The 22,352-nt window shown below is 43.7% G+C and overlaps 1 protein-coding gene across 1 annotated transcript in view; it reads right to left on the bottom strand.

Moving 5' to 3' along the window:
* Window positions 1-22,076, bottom strand: part of EXOSC10 (exosome component 10) — a gene marked incomplete at its 5' end in the record, with an annotated part of 37,173 nt that extends 15,097 nt beyond the window's left edge. The window contains 19 exon segments of the mRNA XM_040326340.1: window positions 459-551; window positions 1,823-1,929; window positions 2,045-2,120; window positions 2,199-2,243; window positions 3,097-3,208; window positions 3,587-3,637; window positions 3,731-3,879; window positions 8,167-8,323; window positions 8,405-8,595; window positions 9,768-9,911; window positions 10,361-10,471; window positions 13,020-13,095; window positions 14,989-15,091; window positions 17,688-17,802; window positions 17,804-17,854; window positions 17,953-18,027; window positions 18,029-18,058; window positions 20,307-20,430; window positions 21,940-22,076. Coding sequence (XP_040182274.1) covers window positions 459-551; window positions 1,823-1,929; window positions 2,045-2,120; window positions 2,199-2,243; window positions 3,097-3,208; window positions 3,587-3,637; window positions 3,731-3,879; window positions 8,167-8,323; window positions 8,405-8,595; window positions 9,768-9,911; window positions 10,361-10,471; window positions 13,020-13,095; window positions 14,989-15,091; window positions 17,688-17,802; window positions 17,804-17,854; window positions 17,953-18,027; window positions 18,029-18,058; window positions 20,307-20,430; window positions 21,940-22,076 — 1,947 coding nt within the window.
* Between the last annotated feature and the right edge of the window lie 276 nt (window positions 22,077-22,352).

The raw sequence follows: 22,352 nt of genomic DNA, 5'->3' as shown, positions 1-22,352 counted from the left end.
GAACGGACCAGGCCCTGCACATCCCCGATCCCCACTGTGACAGCTAACTCCCTCCCCGCTAGTTGTCAAAATTTAAAAAAAAACATGGCCGACCAGGGCTCCGCCCGCATCACTGATTGACAGAGCTCTGGGCATTGAAACAAGGTCGTAGTTTTCATTGAACTACCACAGCACTGTGGTAGTTCATTCATGCTTTCAGTTAAATGTCAGATTGGATCAGATACACTGGCAGATCTGCATGGCATAGTGTGGTGCAATGCTTTATAGGCTCCATTTTTTTATTTAATTTTTTAAAGAAAAGCTCATTTTTATTTATTTTTTACCTGCAAAAAAATTTGCATTTATTTTTTCCAAAAAGTGAACTTATGCTAGTTAACAAAACACACACCTTTAGTGTTTAGAACCACTCTAAAAAAGGTGACTGGTCTTCTTTAGATGTTCATGCATAGATAACTTACCATACGGAACGGGTTGTCAAAAGACTCCATTATACTTCTGGCCTTTTTCTTCGCTACTGAGATATTGCTTACATTCTCAGTTTCATCAGAATCCTAATGAGGAGAACAGAAGGAATTAGTGCATTTCTAATGTTAAAAAAAAAAAAAATCTATGTTACAATCACAATGAGACTGGCTTAAAAAAAAAAAAGAAAAACATGCTATATGGAGTGGCCCAGTCAGAACCCAGACCTCAACTCCATAAAGATGCTGTGGAATGACCTCAAGAGAGCCGTTCACACCAGACATCCTACAAGTGTGTCTGAAGTAAAGCAATTTTGTAAAAATAAAAAATGGCCAAAAATTCCTCCTGAACATGTGCAGGTCTGATCCAAAGCTACAGAATGTGCTTGCTGCCTAAGGAGGTTCGGCCAACTATTAACTACAAGGGTTCATTTACTTTTTCCTCCGGCACTGTGAATGTTTAAGACACGAGACATTAAAGAATTGTAATATCAGCTCAAGCACATTGTGTTCGATTATTATTGTAATAAAAATGAGATTTAGATCACAGTTTATGGCAAATTACTGTAGAAAACCAGTTAAAGGGGTTGTAAAGGAAAACATTTTTCTTCCCTAAATATCTTCCTTTACCTTAGTGCAGTCCTCCTTCACTTACCTCATCCTTCCTATTTGCTTTTAAATGTCCTTATTTCTTCTGAGAAATCCTCACTTCCTGTTCTTCTGTCCAACTCCACACAGAAATGCGAGGCTTCCTCCCTGGTGTGGAGAAAGCCTCTTGAGGGGGGAGGGGGCGAGCAGGAGTGTCAGGACGCTCACTAACACACAGCTCCTTTCTCTATCTGCAAAGTAGAAAGTGTCCTGACACTCCTGCTCACCCCCTCCCACCTCAAGAGGATTTCTCCACACCAGGGAGAAAGCCTCGCATTACTGTGTGGAGTTACCGACAGAAAAACAGGAAGTGAGGATTTTGCAGAAGAAATAAGGACATTTAAAAGCAAAATGGAAGGATGAGGTAAGTGAAGGAGCACTGCACTAAGGTAAAGGAAGCTATTTAGGGAAAATAAAATGGTTTCCTTTACAACCCCTTTAATTCATACTTTTTCTTCCCATTGTATCTGTATTATTAGGCTGTATCTCAATAAATAAAATAAACCACTTGAAGACCGCAATCGGTATATTTACATTGCAGCTTTCAAGTGGTATACCTGCAGCTACAGGCATCATCCTGGTACCGTTTTTGTTTCTGCCTGTGGCCAGCTTCTTTTTTTGGTTGGTCAGTTCCTGCTTTATCGGTGCAAAAGTGCCGGGCCTTAAGCTGGTTATTGGCCTCACCTCCATCCCCCCCCCCCAGCAATACTTACATTGAATATAGAGATAGTGGCGCATGCCAGTACTTTAACAGGGCTGAGCGGTCTTGCAGGGCCTGGCTCCTCATCATTAAATAGACTGCCGGCTGCTAATGGTACCGCTAGGGAAACAAATGATACAGTTTTAGGGTTTAAAAATAGACGAAGAACACGTTAGTTTGAGAACAATTTTTACAGTTGAAGGTAGTGGGCAGCAGATGTGGTCAGAGGTCTCACCTGCCCCAGTGTACGGGTCATGTAGATATGGAGAATAGGTTGTGTCATGTGGTCCGAACAGCTGGTTCTCCATTTTCTGGGTAAGAAAAGGAAAATGAGGTTACAGAGGGTAGCTCACTAAATGGTACAAATTGCAAATGGATATCAAACTTACTTCGACCTTTGGCATGGGACTTTTCTTTGCCGAGCTAACTTCTGACTGTAACAAAAGACAAAAAAAAACAGTACTAATCTATCCACAATAACCTGCACAACGCAAAGGCTACAATGGGCCAACATTGGTCATGTAAACTCAGCATGGTGGCACAAACTAGTGTTACACTATACTATGTGGCCCCAGTGCTCCGATTGGCTACAGTGTTGTCTTAAACTGCAAAAGTTACGATACTCCCATTAACTTCATTGCTTAAAAAATAAAAAAGTACAGCCAAAGCTTTTTTGGCTGTACTTCTCCTTTGGATCACAGGAGTGCAGTTCATTCAGCACTCCTGTGAGCCATTTTCAGCAGACAGCGGGCTGAAGCCGGCTGACATCACGAGCCGGTCCAGGCTCGGAAAGAATCACGACCATATGGTCAGGATCTTCCCACATGCCTGGACCAGCACAGCCTCAGCCGCTGAGAGGCTGAGCCAGCCACTACCGACCCCTCCAAAGCCCACTGCTCCAGCAAGCATGGATGGGCAAAGCCGAAAGCTGCTGACTGACAGTCACCACTCTCTGCTCAGGGAGGTCTGAGAACCAAGCGATCAGTGGTGTTTGATTGCTCAGTTCTCTGTGTTAGAGCTGGCAGGAGACAAATGCAGTGCAGTTTGGGGGTGAGGGTCAAATTTGCACAATGTTACACACTAAAAAAATAAAAACAAAAACGTATTTTCTTCAACAAATACTCCCACATGCTCTAATTGGATACAGGTAGGCCTTGACCTAAAAATGTGTTGCTGTGATTAGCTGCAGGCGGGTCCTAAAAGATCTGCAGGTCTGCTCATAACCAAGGCTGGCCTCATCCTGTAGCAGTTCATTATATTAAAAAACATTCAAGTAATGTCCTGTACCTTCAGTAGTGGGACCTCTCTGGCTTCCTGAATAAGCAACATTAATTCATTTATTTGTTGTCTCACAAGAGGTGGCACTGGGTTACAGCAAGCCATGATGCCCTGTGGCTCCCTACAAACAAAAAGACACAAGTCATTTCAAAAACAGATTTCAGTCCAAATAAACTGCACTTCATAAAAGAGTTCAATTGTTTTTGTTTTTCCCCCACCACACTGATTACTTATTACAGTGATGATCACTGTATAAGCAATAATTTGTGTGCTGGCATCTATTCATAATGAAAGTGTTTACTACTAGAATTGCTGCGATAAGCCACAGCAATCACATAGTAAAGGGATACTGTGATTGGCCCTGTACCATGTGATCACTGTGACCGATTACAGTAGAAAACAGCGTCATGAATCACAGCCATTGTTTACCACTGGACATGCAATCACGGCCTAGTACAGACAAGAGGTCCATTTGGCCTATTAGTGGGAAGAAACTTACCTGGGAAGCTCCTCAGAGACTTTCAGCATCATGTGATTGGGCAGGACATACCTGAAACAAAAACACAAAATGGTGGTGAGAAACCCTAAACACAGAGATTGGAGAGCTTGCTCTTGCGTGGTTTATTCCTCTGGTTGTTCGTACCCTGTGCTTTCGTCTTCCTGGCGCGCCATCCTGTCCCTCCAGGCGTACAGGAGACGGAAGGCCGATAGCTGCTGTGTGTTGAGGTGCCTCTTCTGCTTCTGGTACAGCTCCAGATAGGATTCATCTGTGAAGATGGGTTTCGTAAATTTCTATAAAAAAAATAATAAAAAAAAATGAAAGAAAGAAAACCATGAGAGGGGGGTATCTGAAAATAAAGTGTAAGTAAACCCCAACAACAAAATGATCTTATTTGGTCCCTTTTGGGGGACCGATTTCCTCATAAGCCCCAAATCTACCAGTAGCTGTTAACAGCAGGGAAAAAAAAAAAATTACTAAATCAAAAATATTGCACAAGAAAAACATCCATTCTTCTAGGAACACTAAGCTTCACATTAATATTTTTCAGTAATCTTTTCCCAGAGCTCTGATAACGCCACCTGTTCTCACAATGACTATTACTGCAGACCAGATGGCATGGCCTCTACTGATCATGACAGGTGTTCTTTAATCTGAGGGACATGTGGTCACCTACAGGCCAAGTACTGGCGCTGGGGGGGGGGGGGGGGGAAGCATAAAGCTGGGATTATAATAAATAAATTGAAAAAAAATGAAAGTGTCAATTGACTGCAGCTGAAATAATCTCTAAAATATATATTTTTTACTTTCATAGCCAAGAGTAGTTTGTCTACCCTGCTTTAATCCCTAAACACAGGGAACATTTACAGCTTTGCATTAAATATGACATCGTTTTGCAAAATCTAAATTAAATTATACAATTTGTAAACGTGTATTGCCAGCTGTAAACCTGTTACTGACATATATATATATATATATAGTATGTCATACATTGACAGCAGCAGGATTTATACACACTCGTGGGATGGAAGCGATCAGTCACCTGTACAGCTGCCCGCCCAATTGCTACTACACCCCCCCCCCCGGGCAACAGCTTATCCCTCCCCCCCCCCCCCCCCAACATACACCCCTGGAATATTACTTCCCAGGCTCCCATAAGCGCAATAGGGAATTGGCATGATGGTGTCCCAGAGTAGAGGGGAAGGCGGCCAGAGAACATCCGTTCATTGCACTCTCCCCCCCCCCCCCCCCCCAAACTGGAAGAGACATCTAAAACATTACTTCTGGGTTCTGTCACATTCCCCAACCTCTATGGTCAGGGAAGAAGCTAATGGAGCGGAATACGATCCAATTGCTCATTTTGCAATCACTGAAGCCAACAGTGTGACCAGGCAGAGGTAAAAGCGAATATAATTCAAGGATAGATCACTAGAGGGATCACCAGCAGGAGGAAGGAGGTCCCGATTCCTCTATATAGATCTTTATATCACTAGAGGGGTCACCAGCAGGAGGTCCCCGATTCCTCTATACAGATCTTTAGTGAGACCTCATAGAACAATGGGGTTGATTTACCAAAACTGGTGAATGCAAAGTCTGGTGAAGCTCTGCATAGAAACCAATCAGCTTCCAGGTTTTATTTTTTTTGTCAAAGCTTAAACAAGAATAAGTTGGAGCTGATTGGCTACTATGCAGAGCTGCACCAGACTTTGCATTCTCTGGTTTTAGTATAACACCACCACAGTGTAGACCGAGGGCTTTCACACTGGAGCGTTGCGCTAGCAGGACAGTATAAAAAAAAAAAAAGAAGAAGTTCTGCTAGCCACATCTTTGGAGCGGTGAAAGCCGTGTGTATACCGCTCCAGCCCATTGAAAGCAATGGGACACCGCGGCTATACGCCTCTGCCAAGGCGCTTTGCAGTGGTTTTTAACCCTTTCTCAGCTGCTAGCAGGGGTAAAACTGCCCCTCTAGAGGGCGAAAAGCGTCACTAAATTGGTGGTAAAGCACAGCTAAAAAATAGCAGCACTTTACCGTCGACACTGCTCCCGACACAGTGTGAAAGGGACCTTATAGCAGGCCTGTCAGACACTTTGCAGGAACAAGCGACACGAATACAGTGATCTGTGCTAAAAATATGCACTATCACTGTACTAATGACACTGGCTGGGAAGGGGTTAAAGATCTAGGGCTATCAAAGGCTCAACCGTGTGACTAGCCAGTGTTTGTGTGTACAGTATGGTGCTTGCACTAGGGTTCTGGTCGCTTTGCAAAGCTATGCCCCGTTTACATAGTAAAAACACAGAACTGAGATGCTCAGAATCAAGTCGACGCATGCTCGGAAGCATTGAACTTCATTTTTCTCAGCACGTCGTCGTTTTACATCACCGCGTTCTGACACGATCGTTTTTTTAACTGATGGTGTGTAGGCAAGAGTAATGAAAGTCAGCTTCATCGGATATCTGATGGAGAAAATCCATCGGCCCGTTTTCATTGGATGAACCGATTGTGTCTACAGGGCATAAGAGGGCAGGATTTTCAATATGAAACCAAAATCAAGAACACCTGAGAACATGACCTTAAAGCGGGAGTTCACCCATAAAAAATGTTTCCCCTTAGATGGATGCTCGTTTTGTCTAGGGGAATCGGCTAGTTGTTTTAAAATATGAGCCGTACTTACCGTTTTCGAGATGCATCTTCTCCGTCGCTTCCGGGTATGGTCTTCTTGATTGACAGTCTTCCGAGAGGCTTCCGATGGTCGCATCCATCGCGTCACTAGTAGCCGAAAGAAGCCGAACGTTGGTGCGGCTCTATACTGCGCACCGACGTTCGGCCTCTTTCGGAAAATCGTGACGCGATGGATGCGACCGTCGGAAGCATCTCGGAAGACTGTCAATCAAAATAGGAACGCCCAGTCCCGCAGCCCATACCCGGAAGCGGCGGAGAAGATGCATCTCGTAAACGGTAAGTACAGCTCATATTTTAAAACAACTAGCCGATTCCCCTAGACAAAACAAGCATCCATCTATGGGGAAAATGTGTTATGTACGGGTGAACCCCCGCTTTAAACTGGAGGAAAGTTCAAAACTAATCTTAGAATGCATTTGTTTACTGAAAGGGTAGTTGATGCTTGGAACAGAGTTCCAGCAGAGGTAGTGAGTCAGTCAACAGTACAGGGGTTTCAAACATGCTTGGGACAAAACATAGATCTATACTTAAAAAAAAAAAAAAGCCACCTCCCTTTTCTAGGCGAGACATTAGTGGGTCTAAAAGACCCTTGATGTTTCAATAAGGAGAACCCGTCACAAAAAAAAAACAACAAAAAAACAAAAAAAACAAAAAAAAAAATCATGAATCACATAGGGCTCTTTGTGATGAAAATACAGTTAAACCTCATACACACAATCGGATTTTCTGCAGACAAAGGGGTGGATTCAAAGCAATTACGCCGGCGTATCCATAGATACACCGGCGCAACTTAGCAATTACGCGGCGTATCTACTTTCTGTATTCAGAAAGCTAGTTACGCCGACTGTAGCCTAAGATACGACTGGCATAAGTCTCTTACGCCGTCGTATCTTAGGCTGCATTCTGACGCTGGCCGCTAGGTGGCGCTCCCGTAGTTGTCAGCGTAGAGTATGGAAATTGCATACTTACGCCGATTCACAAACGTACGTGCGGCCGTTTTTTACGTCGTTTGCGCAAGTCGGGTTCGTCGTCACGTTGCTCCTGCTATTAGGAGGCACAGCCAATGTTAAGTATGGACGTCGTTCCCGCGCCGAGTTTTGAATTTTTACGTCGTTTGCGCAAGTCGGTCGCGAATATGGATGGCCGTAATTTACGTTCACGCCGAAAGCAATGACGTCGCTAGCGACGTCATTTGGAGCATGCACCCTGGGAAATTTCGCCGGCGGCGCATGCGCAGTTAAATCGGCGCGGAGACGCACATGATTTAAATTGTACACTCCCCCTAGCCGCGGAATTTGAATTCCGCCGGGGGAGTTACGATCCGCCGCCGCAAGTTTGAAGGTGCTTTCTGAATACTGCACTAGCCTCTCAAATTTGCGCCGGCGGATCGTAAATCAGATAGATTTACGCGGATCTAAAGATCTGCAAATCTATCTGAATCTACCCCAAAGTGTAGGACATTTGTCCAAAGTGCGTTGGCCAGGAATTTGTCTTGCATACAAACGCCACACAATTGTCGGCCAAACAAACAAAAAACTTTTTTTCAGCTCTTTGGCATCACCCTTTAGAAAAATTCTGCTAATGTTACGTTTGGTGAGCATTGCTTCCGAGCAAGTACTTCGGCCTTTTGTCCCGACGGGCTTGTATACCCATGCTCGGAAAATCCGACAGACAATTGTACCAACTGGCATGCTTTACATTTTTTCGTGGACAATGGTCCACGGAAAAATTTAAAGCATGCTATACATTTGCCTGCGGAAAATCCGACAATTGTCCGATGGAGCATACAAACAGTCTGCCGACAGTCTGTCATCACACAATTCCCGGCAGAAAATCCGATCGTGTGTATGAGACTTTACATTCAAGCCATTAAAACCCTCCTCAAAACATTTCCTACCTTTAGACTTATGTCCTTGCTCTTTTGCCAGACCACTCGTAGAAGGTTCGGGGTGCCATTGGCAGCATTCAGAAGATCTGTCCTCATGCGATCGTAGATGTACAGCAGATAGTGAGTGTCCGATCGGGCATACTCGATCATCTCCTGTGGTAATGGGCTGTTGGCCAGAAATAGCTGGTTAGGATTGACTGCATTCTCAAGTACTGGTATTTGTTGCATATATTGGTTGGCGACTCACCGGATCCTCCAGTCAGCCAGTTGGTACTTCTTATCAGACTCAATGCTGCAGTAGTGTTTGAGGAGGTGATCTAGAGAATTCCTCGCAAGGTTCAGCAAGCGAGATCCTTGGTGGGTGTCGAACAAGTTGACAATATACAAGCCAAAATCTTTTTGTAGCCACTCAATATCAGAATCTGCACCGTGCAGGACCTGGCAGTGGAAATAGAAATCATTAGTATCAGATAAGAAAAAAATAAAAATAAACACACAACAACAACACACACGTTAAAGAGATACTACAAATTTACAGGAAAAAAAAAAAAAAATATATATATATTATATATATATTATATATATATATATATATATATATATATATATATATATATATATATATATATATATATATATATATATAATAAAGGAATAAAATTGCTGATGGCAGGAACAAGTGCTTCATAAAAGCCAAAAGTTTAGAGGCACCGACATAGCGCCGCTGAAGTGCTTCAGCAGCGCTGCCCATTGATTTCAATGGCATGGGCGGTTTAGGAGCTCCCGAACCAAAGACGCTGCTTGCAGGACTTTTTTTTCCTGTCCTGCAAGCACACCACGCAAATGTGAAAGCACTCAGGCTTTCACACTGGGGCTGCAGAGGAGGCAGTTTACAGGCGCTATTTTTAGTGCAAAAAAAAAAAAAAACATGTAAAACACCCTAGTGTTAAAGGGGTCCAACTGGAACCATAGGAGTTGAACAGTAAAAACAATATACAAATATATACAACAGATTGAACACTAAATTGGAGTCCAAACCATTGCTACAACCACAACCAAGATTCGTCCAGTCCTACCATGTTAACACTAGAAACAGAAATCATTATATAAAATGTAATTTCTAATTTCGCCCATAGTTACACTTTAAAGCAGTAGTAAACCCCCACCGTTTTTTTTTTAAACACCTGTAAGGGAAAGGGCATAATGAGCTAGTATGCACCGCATACTAGCTCATTATGAAATACTTACCTTTAGAAGGAGGCGTAGGTGTCCCTCCCGGTCCACGCCGAGGCAGCTGACATTTTGCCTCGGCGTGTCTACCGGGGTATTGCAGCTCCAGCGCTGTGAGTGGCTGGAGCCGCGATATCGTCACTCCAGCGCATGGGAGACTTCTTTTCAGGAAAGTCCGGTGCCTGCCGGCCTTAAGCTAAAAATCCCCTGTGTGCATGCGCCGCTGAATTCAGCGGCTCATTGCGAGGGAAATATCTCCTAAACCGTAAAGGTTTCGGAGATTAATTTTACCTACAGGTAAGCCTCATTATAGGCTTACCTGTAGGTAAAAAGTTAAAAAATAACTTAACCACTTTAAGCGTTCAGTTTAATCTCCTGACCTTGACAATGGAAGGATCCGTAAAACTCTCATTCAAGATGTAAAGGTCACTGCGGAGCTCAAGGGGATCAATAATAAAATCCTCAGTTCGGGTGGAGATCTGTAGGAGGCAGGTGAGGCCCAGGAAGCTGCGGTACGAATGGTGCTGCAAGAGACAGAGGACAATTATTAACGAACAGGCAACAAAACACTGAAAGATTCTCATAAACCTCAAAGCTTGTGAGCGGCAGCAAGGAAGATGGGCTTTACCGACCACATGCTACACATATGCGTCCATGGGTGGCCGAGGTTTCTGTACTGAAAGCGCACTCACAGCACAGCGATCAAGCTGTCAAAGACAGTCTCTAGTAATGATCGGGAGTCGGCGTCAGTTCCTGATCATATAATTACGGTGACAGCCAATCGCAGTGGTCACGTGATTGGGGTTTAGTAGTAAATCTTAATAAGAAACATGTTTGCACTGCCCATAGTAACAAGAATTTAGCTTCTCCATCTGAAAAATCTCAGACTAGAATCAAATTATTTTGGGTAGCGCAAATCTTTCTATTCCTACAGATAATATAAAAACAATTCCAGTATCGGATGTCGTCTCACCTCCAGATCCACAGCAAACTCTGAGCATTTTAACAACTTCTCATTTAGTGCTACAAGATCGTCCAGCGTGGTGATAAAATGATAGGGGGCGTCGTTCAAAGGTACGAATGGCTGGTAAAAACAAAGAAACATATTTATTAGTTGTGCTGCCATACTGTCTGTGCATTAGAACGTTAAAACTGCATATTTGTAAAAATGACTGGATGTAGGCACAACAGCTGTGGCATCCATTGAACCGTCACTATATTTTTATACCGATTGGTTCTCTTCAACAATCATGAATGTGGTCAAACAAGTACTGAAGTATCAAACAATGGCACAACGCCAGATCAGAAAAATCGATTTCGAACAAGGCCAAGGAGACATGACTATGGTTACATGAGTAATGGCAGGAGGTCCCTACGTGTAACATGTAGTGATGGACTAAAAATAATCAGATGAAAATAGGGTTTTCAGCCTTGTGCCAAAAGTGGGGGAACAAAAAAAAAAAAAAAAAAAAACAACAATTGTGATAATGGGTGCCAAATATGCGTAAAAAAATGCAGCAAGCAGGATTTTTAACACCGCTTCAAAAAAGGTGCCGATAATGGGCAAAATTAATTCACAATAATAATTAAAAATATAATACATTTTTTTTTTTTATATAAGAAAACTGTAAATTTTGGCCAAGTGCATCCTGAACTTTCGGTTCTGATGCGTCATATGTTCTTTTACAATGATAAATAATATTTGAAAACGTTTCAAGGATGGCAAAACACATTCTTGCATGCCAGAGATGCAATAAAGACAAACAAAATACTTTATGGAATTAAATGAGGACCGTGACTAAAGAGAGGAGCTTTTCCCTTCGGAGTTTATTCCAGAAACACCCTTTTTGCAGATTTTGGAACATCAAAGTATCTCACCAACAGCATCTTCAATAGGACTTTAAAATTTGCAAAATTGCTCCACACCGATTATTTTCCATTAAAGTGGAGTTTCACCCAGGGAAAAAAAAAAATGAATACTCACCCGAAATACCTGTTGCTATGCGGTAGTCCGTAATCTGCCTCTTCCGTAACCGCGGTGCGTTTTCTTCTGCATCCTCTTCTTGTGAATGGGGCACGCTGCTTTCTGGGAACTGTAATCCCAGAGAGCCGCCGCTCATTCACAAGTCGGCACAAGACTCACACATGCGCAGTAGGAAACGGCCTCACTGCCGGTTTCCCTTAGTGTGGATGGCGGGCGAGGGGCGTCCATCAGCGCGGGCGAGTAGGACAGGGAAGGGTCTTTATTAAAAGTCATCATCAGCTACAGTGTTAGTAGCTGCGGACTTAATAAAAATTTGCCGGTGGAATCCCGCTTCGCTACTATCCATGTTGGGAGGTAAAATGCTGGCTCTGACCCCAAAAACACCATACCTACAGTTAAGCACTGAGGTGTAAACATGATGCTTTGGGGCCGTTCCTCTGCTAAAGGTATAGGCCGACTTTGCCGCATTGAGGGGCCAAGTATTTTAAAATCTTGACGAGAACCTTCTTCCCTCAACCAGAACACTGAAGATGGGTCGTGGACGGGTCTGCCAGCATGACAATGACCAAAAACATACCGCCAAGGCAACAAAGCAGTGCCTCAAGAAGAAGCACATAGAAGTCATGAAGTGAGCCTAGCCAGTCTCCAGACCATAATCCGATAGAAATTTTATGGATGGAGAATAGCTTCCTTTACCCTAGTGCAATCCTCCTTCACTTACCTCATTCTTCCATTTTGCTTTTAAATGTCATTTCTTCTGAGAAATCCTCACTTCCTGTTCTTCTGTCTAACTCCACACAGTAATGCAAGGCTTTCTCCCTGATGTGTAGTATCGTGCTCGCCTGGTGTGGAGAAAGCCTCTTGAGGGGGGAGGGGGCGAGCAGGAGGATCAGGATACTCTACTTTGCAGATAGAGAAAGGAGCTGTGTGTTAGTGGGCGTCCTGACACTCCTGCTTGCCCCCTCCCCCCTCAAGAGGCTTTCTCCACACCACGGAGAAAGCCTTGCATTACTTACATTTAAAAGCAAAATGGAAGGATGAGGTAAGTGAAGGAGGACTGCACTAAGGTAAAGGAAGCCATTTAGGGATTTTTTTTTTACCTTTACAACCCCTTTAAGGATTTAGAGAAGATCTGTAAAGAAGAATGGACCAAAAACCCTTCTGAGATGTGTGTAAACCTGGTAACCCAACTACAAGAAACATCTTACCTCTGTGCTTGCCAACAAAGATTTCTCCACCAAGAACCAAGTCATGTTTTGCTTTGGAATCAAAATACTTATTTTACTCACTGAACGGCAACTCAATTTATAACATTTGTTATAACGTGTTTTTTTTTTTTTTTCGCATTTTCTTCTGGATTTTTGTCCCTATAATTTAAAATACACCTATGATAAAAATCAGACGCTTAATTTCTTTGTAAGTGGGCAGACTTATAAAAGCTGCAGGGGATCAAATAATTATTTTCCCACTGTATACGACGATTCAGGGATTAGTCAATTAAGGACCACACGCTACAGGGGAGACCTCTGACAATTTTTGTGATGCATGTTTCTATAGATAACATAGTCAGCACTGACATCATATATTCAAGGATAAAACACAATTAATTATGTAGATCCTCGATGAGCAGTCAGGCTGCAAAACTCACCTGTATGTCCGGCCTTTCCATAGATTTGTCCAAAGGATTAAAGTGATCCAATTCATACTGATAAGGGTGAGCCAGCCTAAAAACACATCAGTAAAGTTGAGAAGACCATCAATTAAATGAGAAAAACGATTGCTAAAGGATGGCTGAGCGGCCAATAAAACCATCATTACAGCAGTACCATTGGTACCCAGAAACACCCAATGGTGCATGTGTAAGTGTGTGCATGCTGAATCACTCTCAATGGTCTGCATAAGGAGTCACTCTATTGTGCGTATCATTTGAATGGGGAAGCTGCCAAAATTACTAAGCACAACAATGAATTGCCATATTTATCGGCGTATAACACGCACCACAATTTAAGAGGGAAGTTTCAGGATTTTTTTTTTTTTAATAAACCACTTTGAAGCAAAATGATGGTATCTGCAGCTTCAGTGCAGCCCGATCTGTGCCCAGCTTCAGTGCAGCCCGATCTGTGCCCATCTGCAGCTTTAGTGCAGCCCGATCTGTGCCCATCTGCAACATTGCTCCTCACTGCAGTCTGATTAGAGCCCATCTGCAGCCTATACATTTACCAAAATGCCCTGCCTGTTTAGTGCCCATCTGCAGTCTCACCTTTTATTGTCAGATCATCCCTGCGGTCTCCGAGGGAAGAGGGGGAGCGAGCGCCACTGAATTACATAAAGCCATGAACTCCTTCCTGTGTACCCGGCGCTCCGTCACTCACAGCCACACCTCCTACCCCTGCTCATATGATAGACAGTACAGTGGTCCAATGCGGGGGCCAGGAGGCGTGGCTGTGCGGGACGGAGCGCCGGATACACAGGAAGGAGATCACGGCTCTATGTAATTCAGCGGCGCTCGCTCCTCTTCCCTCAGACAGCCGGGATCGGCGTATAACACGCACACAAGATTTTCCCCTGATTTTAAGGGGGAAAAAAAAGTGTGTGTTTTACGCCGATAAATACGGTAACTCCTTTCCTTTGCAATGGGACAGCAAGCAATTTGCATTCTATTTCTGATGCCTTAAAGCGGGGGGTTCACCCAAAAAACACATTTTTAACATTAGATTAAGGCCAATTGTGGGAAGCACAAGTGGGTGTTTTTTTTTTTTAAATCAATGCAGTACTTACCTTTTTAGAAATGGATGTTCTCCACGGCTTCCGGGTATGGACTGCGGGACTGGGTGTTCCTATTTGATTGACAGGCTTCCGACCGTCACATACAGCGCGTCACGAGTTGCCGAACGTCGGTGCGCAGGCACCGTATAGAGCCGCACCGACGTTCGGCTTCTTTCGGCAACACGTGACGCGCTGTATGCGACGGTCAGAAGCCTGTCAAATAGGAACGCCCAGTCCCGAAGATCATACCCGGAAGCCGCGGAGAACATCTATCTCTAAAAAGGTAAGTACTGCATATTTTTTTCGGGTGAACCCCCGCTTTAAATAATGGGCTTCTGTTCCCACTCCTCCCATATTATTCTGTTCTATTAAACTGGTTACCCCCTTCTAGAGAAAAAAGGAAAAAAAAAAAAAAAAAACACACAACTGCATCACAGAAAAAGCCCCTTTCTCCCCAAATTAAGGAAAAGGGGTTACAATCAGTTGTCATTTTTTTTAAGATTTATTCACAAGTGTGTGACCGCTACAGCTCACATTCCTCTTTATGCCTGTGCAGTGACCACACTACACAAGCAGAGCCTAAAGAGTTTACAACCCTCCTCCTTTCTCTCGCTTTGAGCCGAGTGGAGGGTGAGGATGGGCAGAGAGATCGGAAGATGCAGCACCATTTCTCCTGTTCCCTGTGCTGTCTGTCATAGAAACGCTAGAACAGACAACTGATCCTAACATAAGGGACTTCGGCCCCTTTTATTTAGGGGCAGCATCTGCTGTATTTTCTCTGTTTATACTTGTACCACTCTTCATTATCCCCCCCACCGCGTTTTTTACAGATATTTTCTCCTGCATCTTACGTGTCATTTTCAGGCTGCTGTAATCGCTGTTGGTGGATAAAATCTGCTAGGGCTGTCGGGACGTCCAGGTCTTCAGGGCGTTTCACTCGCCTAGTCCCGAGACCTGGGGAAAAGCAGAGCACAGTCCTCCCCCATTATACAGGCAAGTAGCTGACAGACTGCAATCTCATGTACCGACAATTTGAGAAATTATAAATGCATATTACAGCTCCAAGAATATTTGTAAGTCACGTTACACCGAGCCTAACAAATCAAACAGGTCGATTTACTAAAGTCAAATACACTGGGCACTGCAAGTGCAGTTGCTCTAGATCGGAGTAAAAGCTCTACTGATTTCTATCATCCGTGCAAGCAAAAATGCTGTTTATTTTTATTTCACTTGCACGTGATTGGGTATTCTTTAAAGCGGTGTTCCAGCCGCAAATATTTTTTTTAAAGTCAGCAGCTACAAACACTAACTGCTGACTTTTAATAAGGACACACAAGCCCCCCCCCCCCCCCCCCCCCCAAGGCCGATTGTGCTTCGGATCGTGTGCCAGTATCCTCACGAAGGAAACAGGCAGTGGAGCCTTGCGGCTTCACTGGCCGTTTCCTACTGCGCATTATGAATGGGCGGCTGTCTTCTGGGACACACACAGGTCCCAGAAGGCAACGCGAGGAGGACGAGGAAGAAAAGTGCAGCGGAATAGGACGTTTTTTAAAAAAAATTAAAGAGTTTGTTTATGTTTATTTTAGGGTGGCCCTCAGCTTTAAAGCTCATTTAGTAAGCTCTGAGCAACTGCACTTGCAGTGCACAATAGATTTGCCTTTAGAAAATCAACCCCATATTTTATTTATCAAAATGCAAGTAAGGAAAAAAAAAAACTGGAATTATTAAGTAGTCTAATTTAAAGTGCATGTCCAGCACTGGTTTTGAGTAGAGTGGGTAAGGGTTAGAAGTCCTGTCAAGTTTTGTTTTTTGTATTCTTTATTTACGTGTGGTACAGAAGTCACACGACATTGGCAACCATGAAACATCTGTTGAAAGTAATGTGTACTAACATCATCTGTTGCATTAAAGAAGAACTATAGCCAATTTGTGTAGATTATATAATACAAAAAATAAAAATAATTATATATATATATATATATATATATATAAATATATATATATATATATATATATATATAAATATATATATATATATATATATATATTAAAGGGAGAATAACCACCCCTGTAAGGTTTATCTTTTTTACCATCTTTGTGTCAAGGGGAGGGAAATTACCTTCACTTCCTGCCCCATAGCCAAACAGGAAATCCCTGCCCCATAGCCAAACAGGAAATCCCTTGCAAAATAAGGGATTTGGGGACCCTCAGGTCACCAGAACTAGTGTCCTCATTGGAAGATTTCCCATCCATTTCTTTTCTGGAGATAACCCAAACGTTGGGGTTTTCTTTTACTTTCAATGATAACAAGACAAAATAGAGAGGGTGAATCTCCATAATGGGGGGACCACAGCAATAAAAACTGCAGTGTTCCAATCCTTCTCACTCTACCCAAAGCTAAAAAAAGTTTTACCTTTTGTTATACTTTGATATCAAAATCTCATTTTGTGTTCTTACCTGTTCTGTGGAGTGGTTTTGCACAAATCTGCCCCGATCCTCCACTTGGCAAATCCCCCTGCAGGGCTCCTGCCTCCTCCCCACTGCAAAGTGGCCCCATAACAAGCGCTTGCTTTTGGAGCACGTGTGTGCGTGTGTGTTCGTCCCAGCCCTGCGCCACCTTTCTCCTCACTGGCTCTGATTAACAGCAGCTGAGGTATATATTTAGGGAGGCTACGGGGAAGCTGCAGCAAAAGGTTGTTTTACCTTAGGCATAGAATGCAGTAAGGTTAAAAAAAAAAACACTTAAAAAGAGAAGTATGGGGTTTTGCAGATTTATACTTACCTAGGTAGATGCAGCATCGGTTCGATGCTGCATCTGTCCCCCGCCGCCTCTAAAGACTTGAAAAATTAGCAATAAGTGCAGATCGCTGAGCTTCTCACAGTTCCAAGCAAAAAGGCCTGCGGTCAGTCACCACTCTCTGCTCTGCCCCCTCCTTGCTCACTGGAGCGCTGGGCTGTAGAGGGGGTGAGAGCGGCTGGCTCAGGCTCTCAGCGGTATGCTGAGAGGCTCAGTGGGGGGGATGGTCCAGGCATGTGGGGTAAATCCAAACTCCATGATCTTGCCCTAGCCCTGGACTGGCTCTGTGCTGTCAGCAGACAGCAAGACTTCAGCCCGCTCTCTGCTGAAAACATGTCACAGGAGTGCAAAATGAACTACACTCATCCATAAGAGAAGTACGAGCTTTGGCTGTACACCTGTAACAGGTAAACATCTGCTGTTATATTTTTACTGCTATTCAGGGCTTTGTTAGAGAGATTTCAACTCACTTCCTTTCCTGCTGACGTGCAACATAGACAAAACACATTTCTTTTAGTACAGTAGGGGAAAGGCTAATACCCCCTGTCACTTTATTTCCCTGTCCCTGGTGCTGATTTTCCCTGACTTCCTGTCTGGTAAAGCAGTTGTTAGCAGAACAGGAAGTGAAGGCAAATTTCTCTAACGGAGCCCCAGATAGCAGTAGGTAGGTGGGTGGGATCACTTCCCAAGTTGCGAGTGCCATCAAGGAACATGAACTTGTAGCGACGATAAATTCCCCAGGCAAATCCTTACTCTCTGGAAGTGGTTTCTGCGCATTTGGCTTTATAAATATTTTTGGAACAAAGGGAGTGTTCGTGTTGTCTATCTTTTCTTTGAACTTCATCTGTGGTCGCAAAATGTTCTTGGCCTAGTAGCAGACGAAATGTCTGTGTCTTGTATTTCTTGCTTGAGTCAAAGCTCTGCAAATACAAAACAAAAAGGTACTACTCAAGAGCATCACACCAGAAGAACGGCGATAATCTGAAAAGAAGTCCGGGGTTTGTGGGGTTCTGCTTACCTCGCGATTCCAGCTGGAGATGATGGTCTTTGGTGCCTGAAGACCTGCAGGCAGAATGGGCTCCTGGCTACGGTTGCACCCCTGAAGCTTCATCAAGCATCATGCTCTGCAAAATAAGAGTACCTGTCACTGCTTCTGAATGACTGGCCCAGCACTCAGCCCAACTTAAAGCAGTAGCAAACTCGGTACAAAAAAAAAAAATAAAAAAAAAACACAGTAGCCCCCAAATATCACCATGTAATGCAACTATGAACACAAAGATATACTCTGAAGCATCATATCAGCAGCCTTAACTATTGATACAGCTTGTTTCATTAGTGATCTGTTCCAGCTGAAGCAGGCTGCCATCTTTGCGGCAACCTTTCTATTCCATCCACATCTGTACTTCTGCCCTATCTCCTGCATCACTGCAAGAACCTCATATTCTCAGTACAAGTAAACCAAGCCTTGTTTTTCATCTAAGGTTACGATGGTGCCTTAGCCCTGCATAATCAGAATGTAAATATCTTACTTTTGATTGCTGGCTGTGCAGTAACCAATCGAATCAGTGTCTTTCCTCGCTGTTGATGCTTTGTAAACACCCCATGATGGTAAAATAGTCACATTAGGTTTTCGGGAAATGATGGGAACACTCGCAGGATTACAAAGACACGGCACATAGCTGTACAGTAATGGCATACTCAATGTGCCCTCAACCTGGATACCAATGCGTATGCACCAGAGATGTAATTGAAAGAAGGGGATACCATCTTCTGAATGCCGCGCCCTTAATTGGATTTTATTATAAATTAAAAGTGAAGTATTCGGGTCCCCCCCCCCAATCATACTTACCCCCCCAATCATACTTACCTAGGTGGATGCAGCATCTGTCCCCCCGCCAGCACCATGACAGACAGAGAACCAATCGATCAAACACCGCTGAACGTTTGGTTCTCAGAGCTCAGTCACAGGCTCTCAGAAGCTCGCAGAGGTAGAGCCGGGTGCTGATCCAGTAATGCCGGGTGCCAAACCAGTAATGGCAGCAGATCCAGACTTCATGATCTTGCCCCAGCCTGGACTGGCACTGTGAGGGGTATTGCCAGCTGAAAAAAAAAAAGGGTCACAGGAGTGCAGAACAAACTGCACTCCCGTGATTCACAGAAGTACAGCAAAACAAGTTTTTGGCTGCACTTATCCTTTAAAGCGGTGAATAAGGAATAGGAAAATAAAGTCGGCAACTACAAAATACTGTAGCTGCTGACTTTTAAAGAAGTCCTTCCCCGGGCTTGTTTGGCTGGGCTTCTCCTCTGGGTCACAGGAGTGCAATTCGTTTTGCACTCCTGTGACCCGTTTTCAGCAGAGAGCAGACTGGGTAGGAGGGATTTTAGTGGGTTAGATAATAGGTAGGAGATGTATGCTCTGAGGCAAAATAGAGTCAAGGGAACTTAGATTGCAGGGGGGAAGGAATGTGGGTAAGGAGTTAAAAGGTAAAGAAGTAACATCATGGATTTTCTCTCTGCTAATGGTTCTCCTTTATTTTTGAGTAAAATTGGAGTATGAAGTAGAATATTATATATATATATAATTGTAATGTTTTTTTGAGAGTTGTAACATGTAATTGCCTACCTATTAGAAAAGAAAAGAATGTTAAAGATTAGGACAATCTGCCTAGCAACAGCCATTTCTGGCAAGTATAAATAAGTTATTTTATTTCCCACTTTTTTGGAGCCTTTTTGTCCAGGGTGGACCTCCGCTTTAAGTAAATTAAAGCAGAGAAGTCATTTTTGGATGGAGGTCTAGATGCTTTTATGCGTTATTTTGTGCTATTAATGTAGGAGTATATGCACTGATCATTTGTATTGTCAATTATCACTATACATTGTTTGGAATAATTATTTATACTTCTACAGTGGTACCTTGGATTACAAGCATAATTTTCTCCAGAAGAATGCTTGTAATCCAAAGCACTCATATATCAAAGTAAATTTCCACATAGAAGTCAAATGGAAACTCAGATTATTAGTTGCACAGTGACTTCTATTGTATGCAGTACAGCATGTGGTCAGAGGTGGGGGGGTGTTGGAGACACTTGGAAACACTAGGGAACCGAGCGTTTGAGTGTCACCGGCGCCCCCGCACCTCTGGCCAAATGAGGTACTGTACACCGCAAAAGCTTGAATCCTGCTCGACAACGCTGCTCCTGCTGAGACAACACTCGCAAACCGAGTCAGGATTTTATTTTTTTAATTACTTGTATTGCGAACACTCGTTAACCGCGTTACTCGCAATCCGAGGCATTACTGTATAGGTTTATTTTTTGCTATTGATTGGTATTATTCTTATATAGATATTTAGATACAAAAGTAAGCACCCACCACTCTCTCCAGAATGGCGTCATTCGCATCCACCAGCAAGTCCATCTTGTCTTCCAGAGCACCGTGCTTATTTCGCTCCCCGGTGTAACTGCGGCAGCCATGATACTGCATAATTCGACTCATGCTGCGTGTGAAGAAGACCGGATCCCAAAGAAAGGAAAAAGAACCCGGGACATTAATAAAGAAGATATGAAGCAAGTTATTGGTTATGCTGTACATTGTTCTTTGTAGATGTAAAACTAAGCAAAATTTAAAAAGAGGCCCTTTATTTATATACATTTATTCTTACCTAGGTGGAATGCACAAACACTGAAAACCGAGCAAACACCGCAGATCGCTCGGTTCACAAAAAGCCCTGTCAGCAGAGAGCCGATGACCATCAGTCACCGGCTCTATGCTCTAACCCCCCCCCCCCACCCACTTGAGCGCTGGGCTGTAGAGGGGGGGCAGAAATGGCCGGCTCAAGCTCTCACTGAGAGGCAGAGCTGGTGTCCTGCCGAAAATGTTCCCTCAGCAGATTTGGACCCCCCTGTACTGCGCAGGTGCGGCGCTTGCGCAGTACAAACCTCAACCGAGCCTACCAAGCCTCCGAAAATACCTGAACATGTACAGCGGACACACGGCTCATGTGCCAATTTGCCGCACGCTCCCGACTCTGCAAGGGGCAGGAGTGATTTAAACAATAAAGTACACGTCTTAGCAGAGCATGTTGATGGGCGGGTTTTGCAATGGCGATGTTGATGGGCACATTTAACTCACAAAAGACGCCATTTTTGTTCGTTATTTAAATAGGTAGCATAAACCCGACCATCAACATTGCAAAACACGCCCATCTGAGTTAAATGTGCAAATCCACCCATCAACATTGCCATTGCAAAACCCGCCCTGCCAAGACGTGTACTTTATTAAAATCACCCCCGCCCCTTGCAGAGTAGCACTAGAACTTCGGTGAGCGTGCGGATAAATGCCATAATCATTGTGCATGCGCCGTCTAGTGTTCGGCTATTTTCGGAGACTAGCCGCCGCGCTTGCGCACTACAAGGGGGTCCTTATCCACGGGCTGGAACTTATTCGGCAGAACACCGGGTGACAGTCCAGGCATGTGGGCAGATCCCGAGCCTGGATCGGCTCTGTGACATCAAGCAACAGCGGACATCAGCCTGCTGAAAAAGGGTCACAGGTGTGCAGAACGAACACGTTTTAGCTGTACTCTACTTCCCCATAATAATAAAGTATAATTATATAGTAATTTCAAGATCTTTACCAAAAATATATCCGTTATACAGAGCAGGTGGGTGTTAAACGATCTAAGGTCAACATGCAGTGTATGCCACATTCTTTTTTTTCTTGTATCGAAAACTTTCTACAACATATAAAGCCAATGTACCACAAGCTGCATGTATAATTATAAATTTATCTGGAGTTCCCCTAAACCAAAAAGAAAAAGAAAAAGAGGAGGAAGAGAAATGCCGAGCTTGGCTGGCCAAACTAAAGAAGAAACAGCCGATCAAAACTCAGTCTGGTATTTTTTGCTGTGCCCAGGAGTCGAAAAACAAAAAAAAAAACTTTCAGTGTGAGCAAAGAACACATCTTCATTAAACCTCTATGTCTCTAACAGACGGTAATGACGTACCAGTGAAGCAGGCGGTCGCCCTGCGTTTCGCAGAAGGAGCGGAAACCAGGATAGCTGCGATAGAAGTCATATTCATCTCCAGACTGCGGAAGACCGGTAGATGACTTTGTGGTGGCGATGACCTTCCCCAGAGCGTACTGCAAGAAACAAACCAATGAGAAAATGTCATTCTATGTTATGAACAGTCCAGGACAGTACATGGCCTGTGCCCACCACAGAGTACAGTACACACTTCTTTGCCCCGCAGTAATAGTACAGTACACACTTCTTTGCCCCGCAGTAATAGTACAGTAAACACTTCTTTGCCCCTCAGTAATAGTACAGTACACACTTCTTTGCCCCGCAGTAATAGTACAGTAAACACTTCTTTGCCCCTCAGTAATAGTACAGTACACACTTCTTTGCCCCGCAGC

The sequence above is a fragment of the Rana temporaria genome, chromosome 10 (assembly GCF_905171775.1).
Source record: "Rana temporaria chromosome 10, aRanTem1.1, whole genome shotgun sequence".
NCBI lineage: Eukaryota > Metazoa > Chordata > Amphibia > Anura > Ranidae > Rana > Rana temporaria.
Note: the sequence above shows the minus strand (reverse complement) of the source record. Positions and strands in the feature narration are given on the sequence as shown.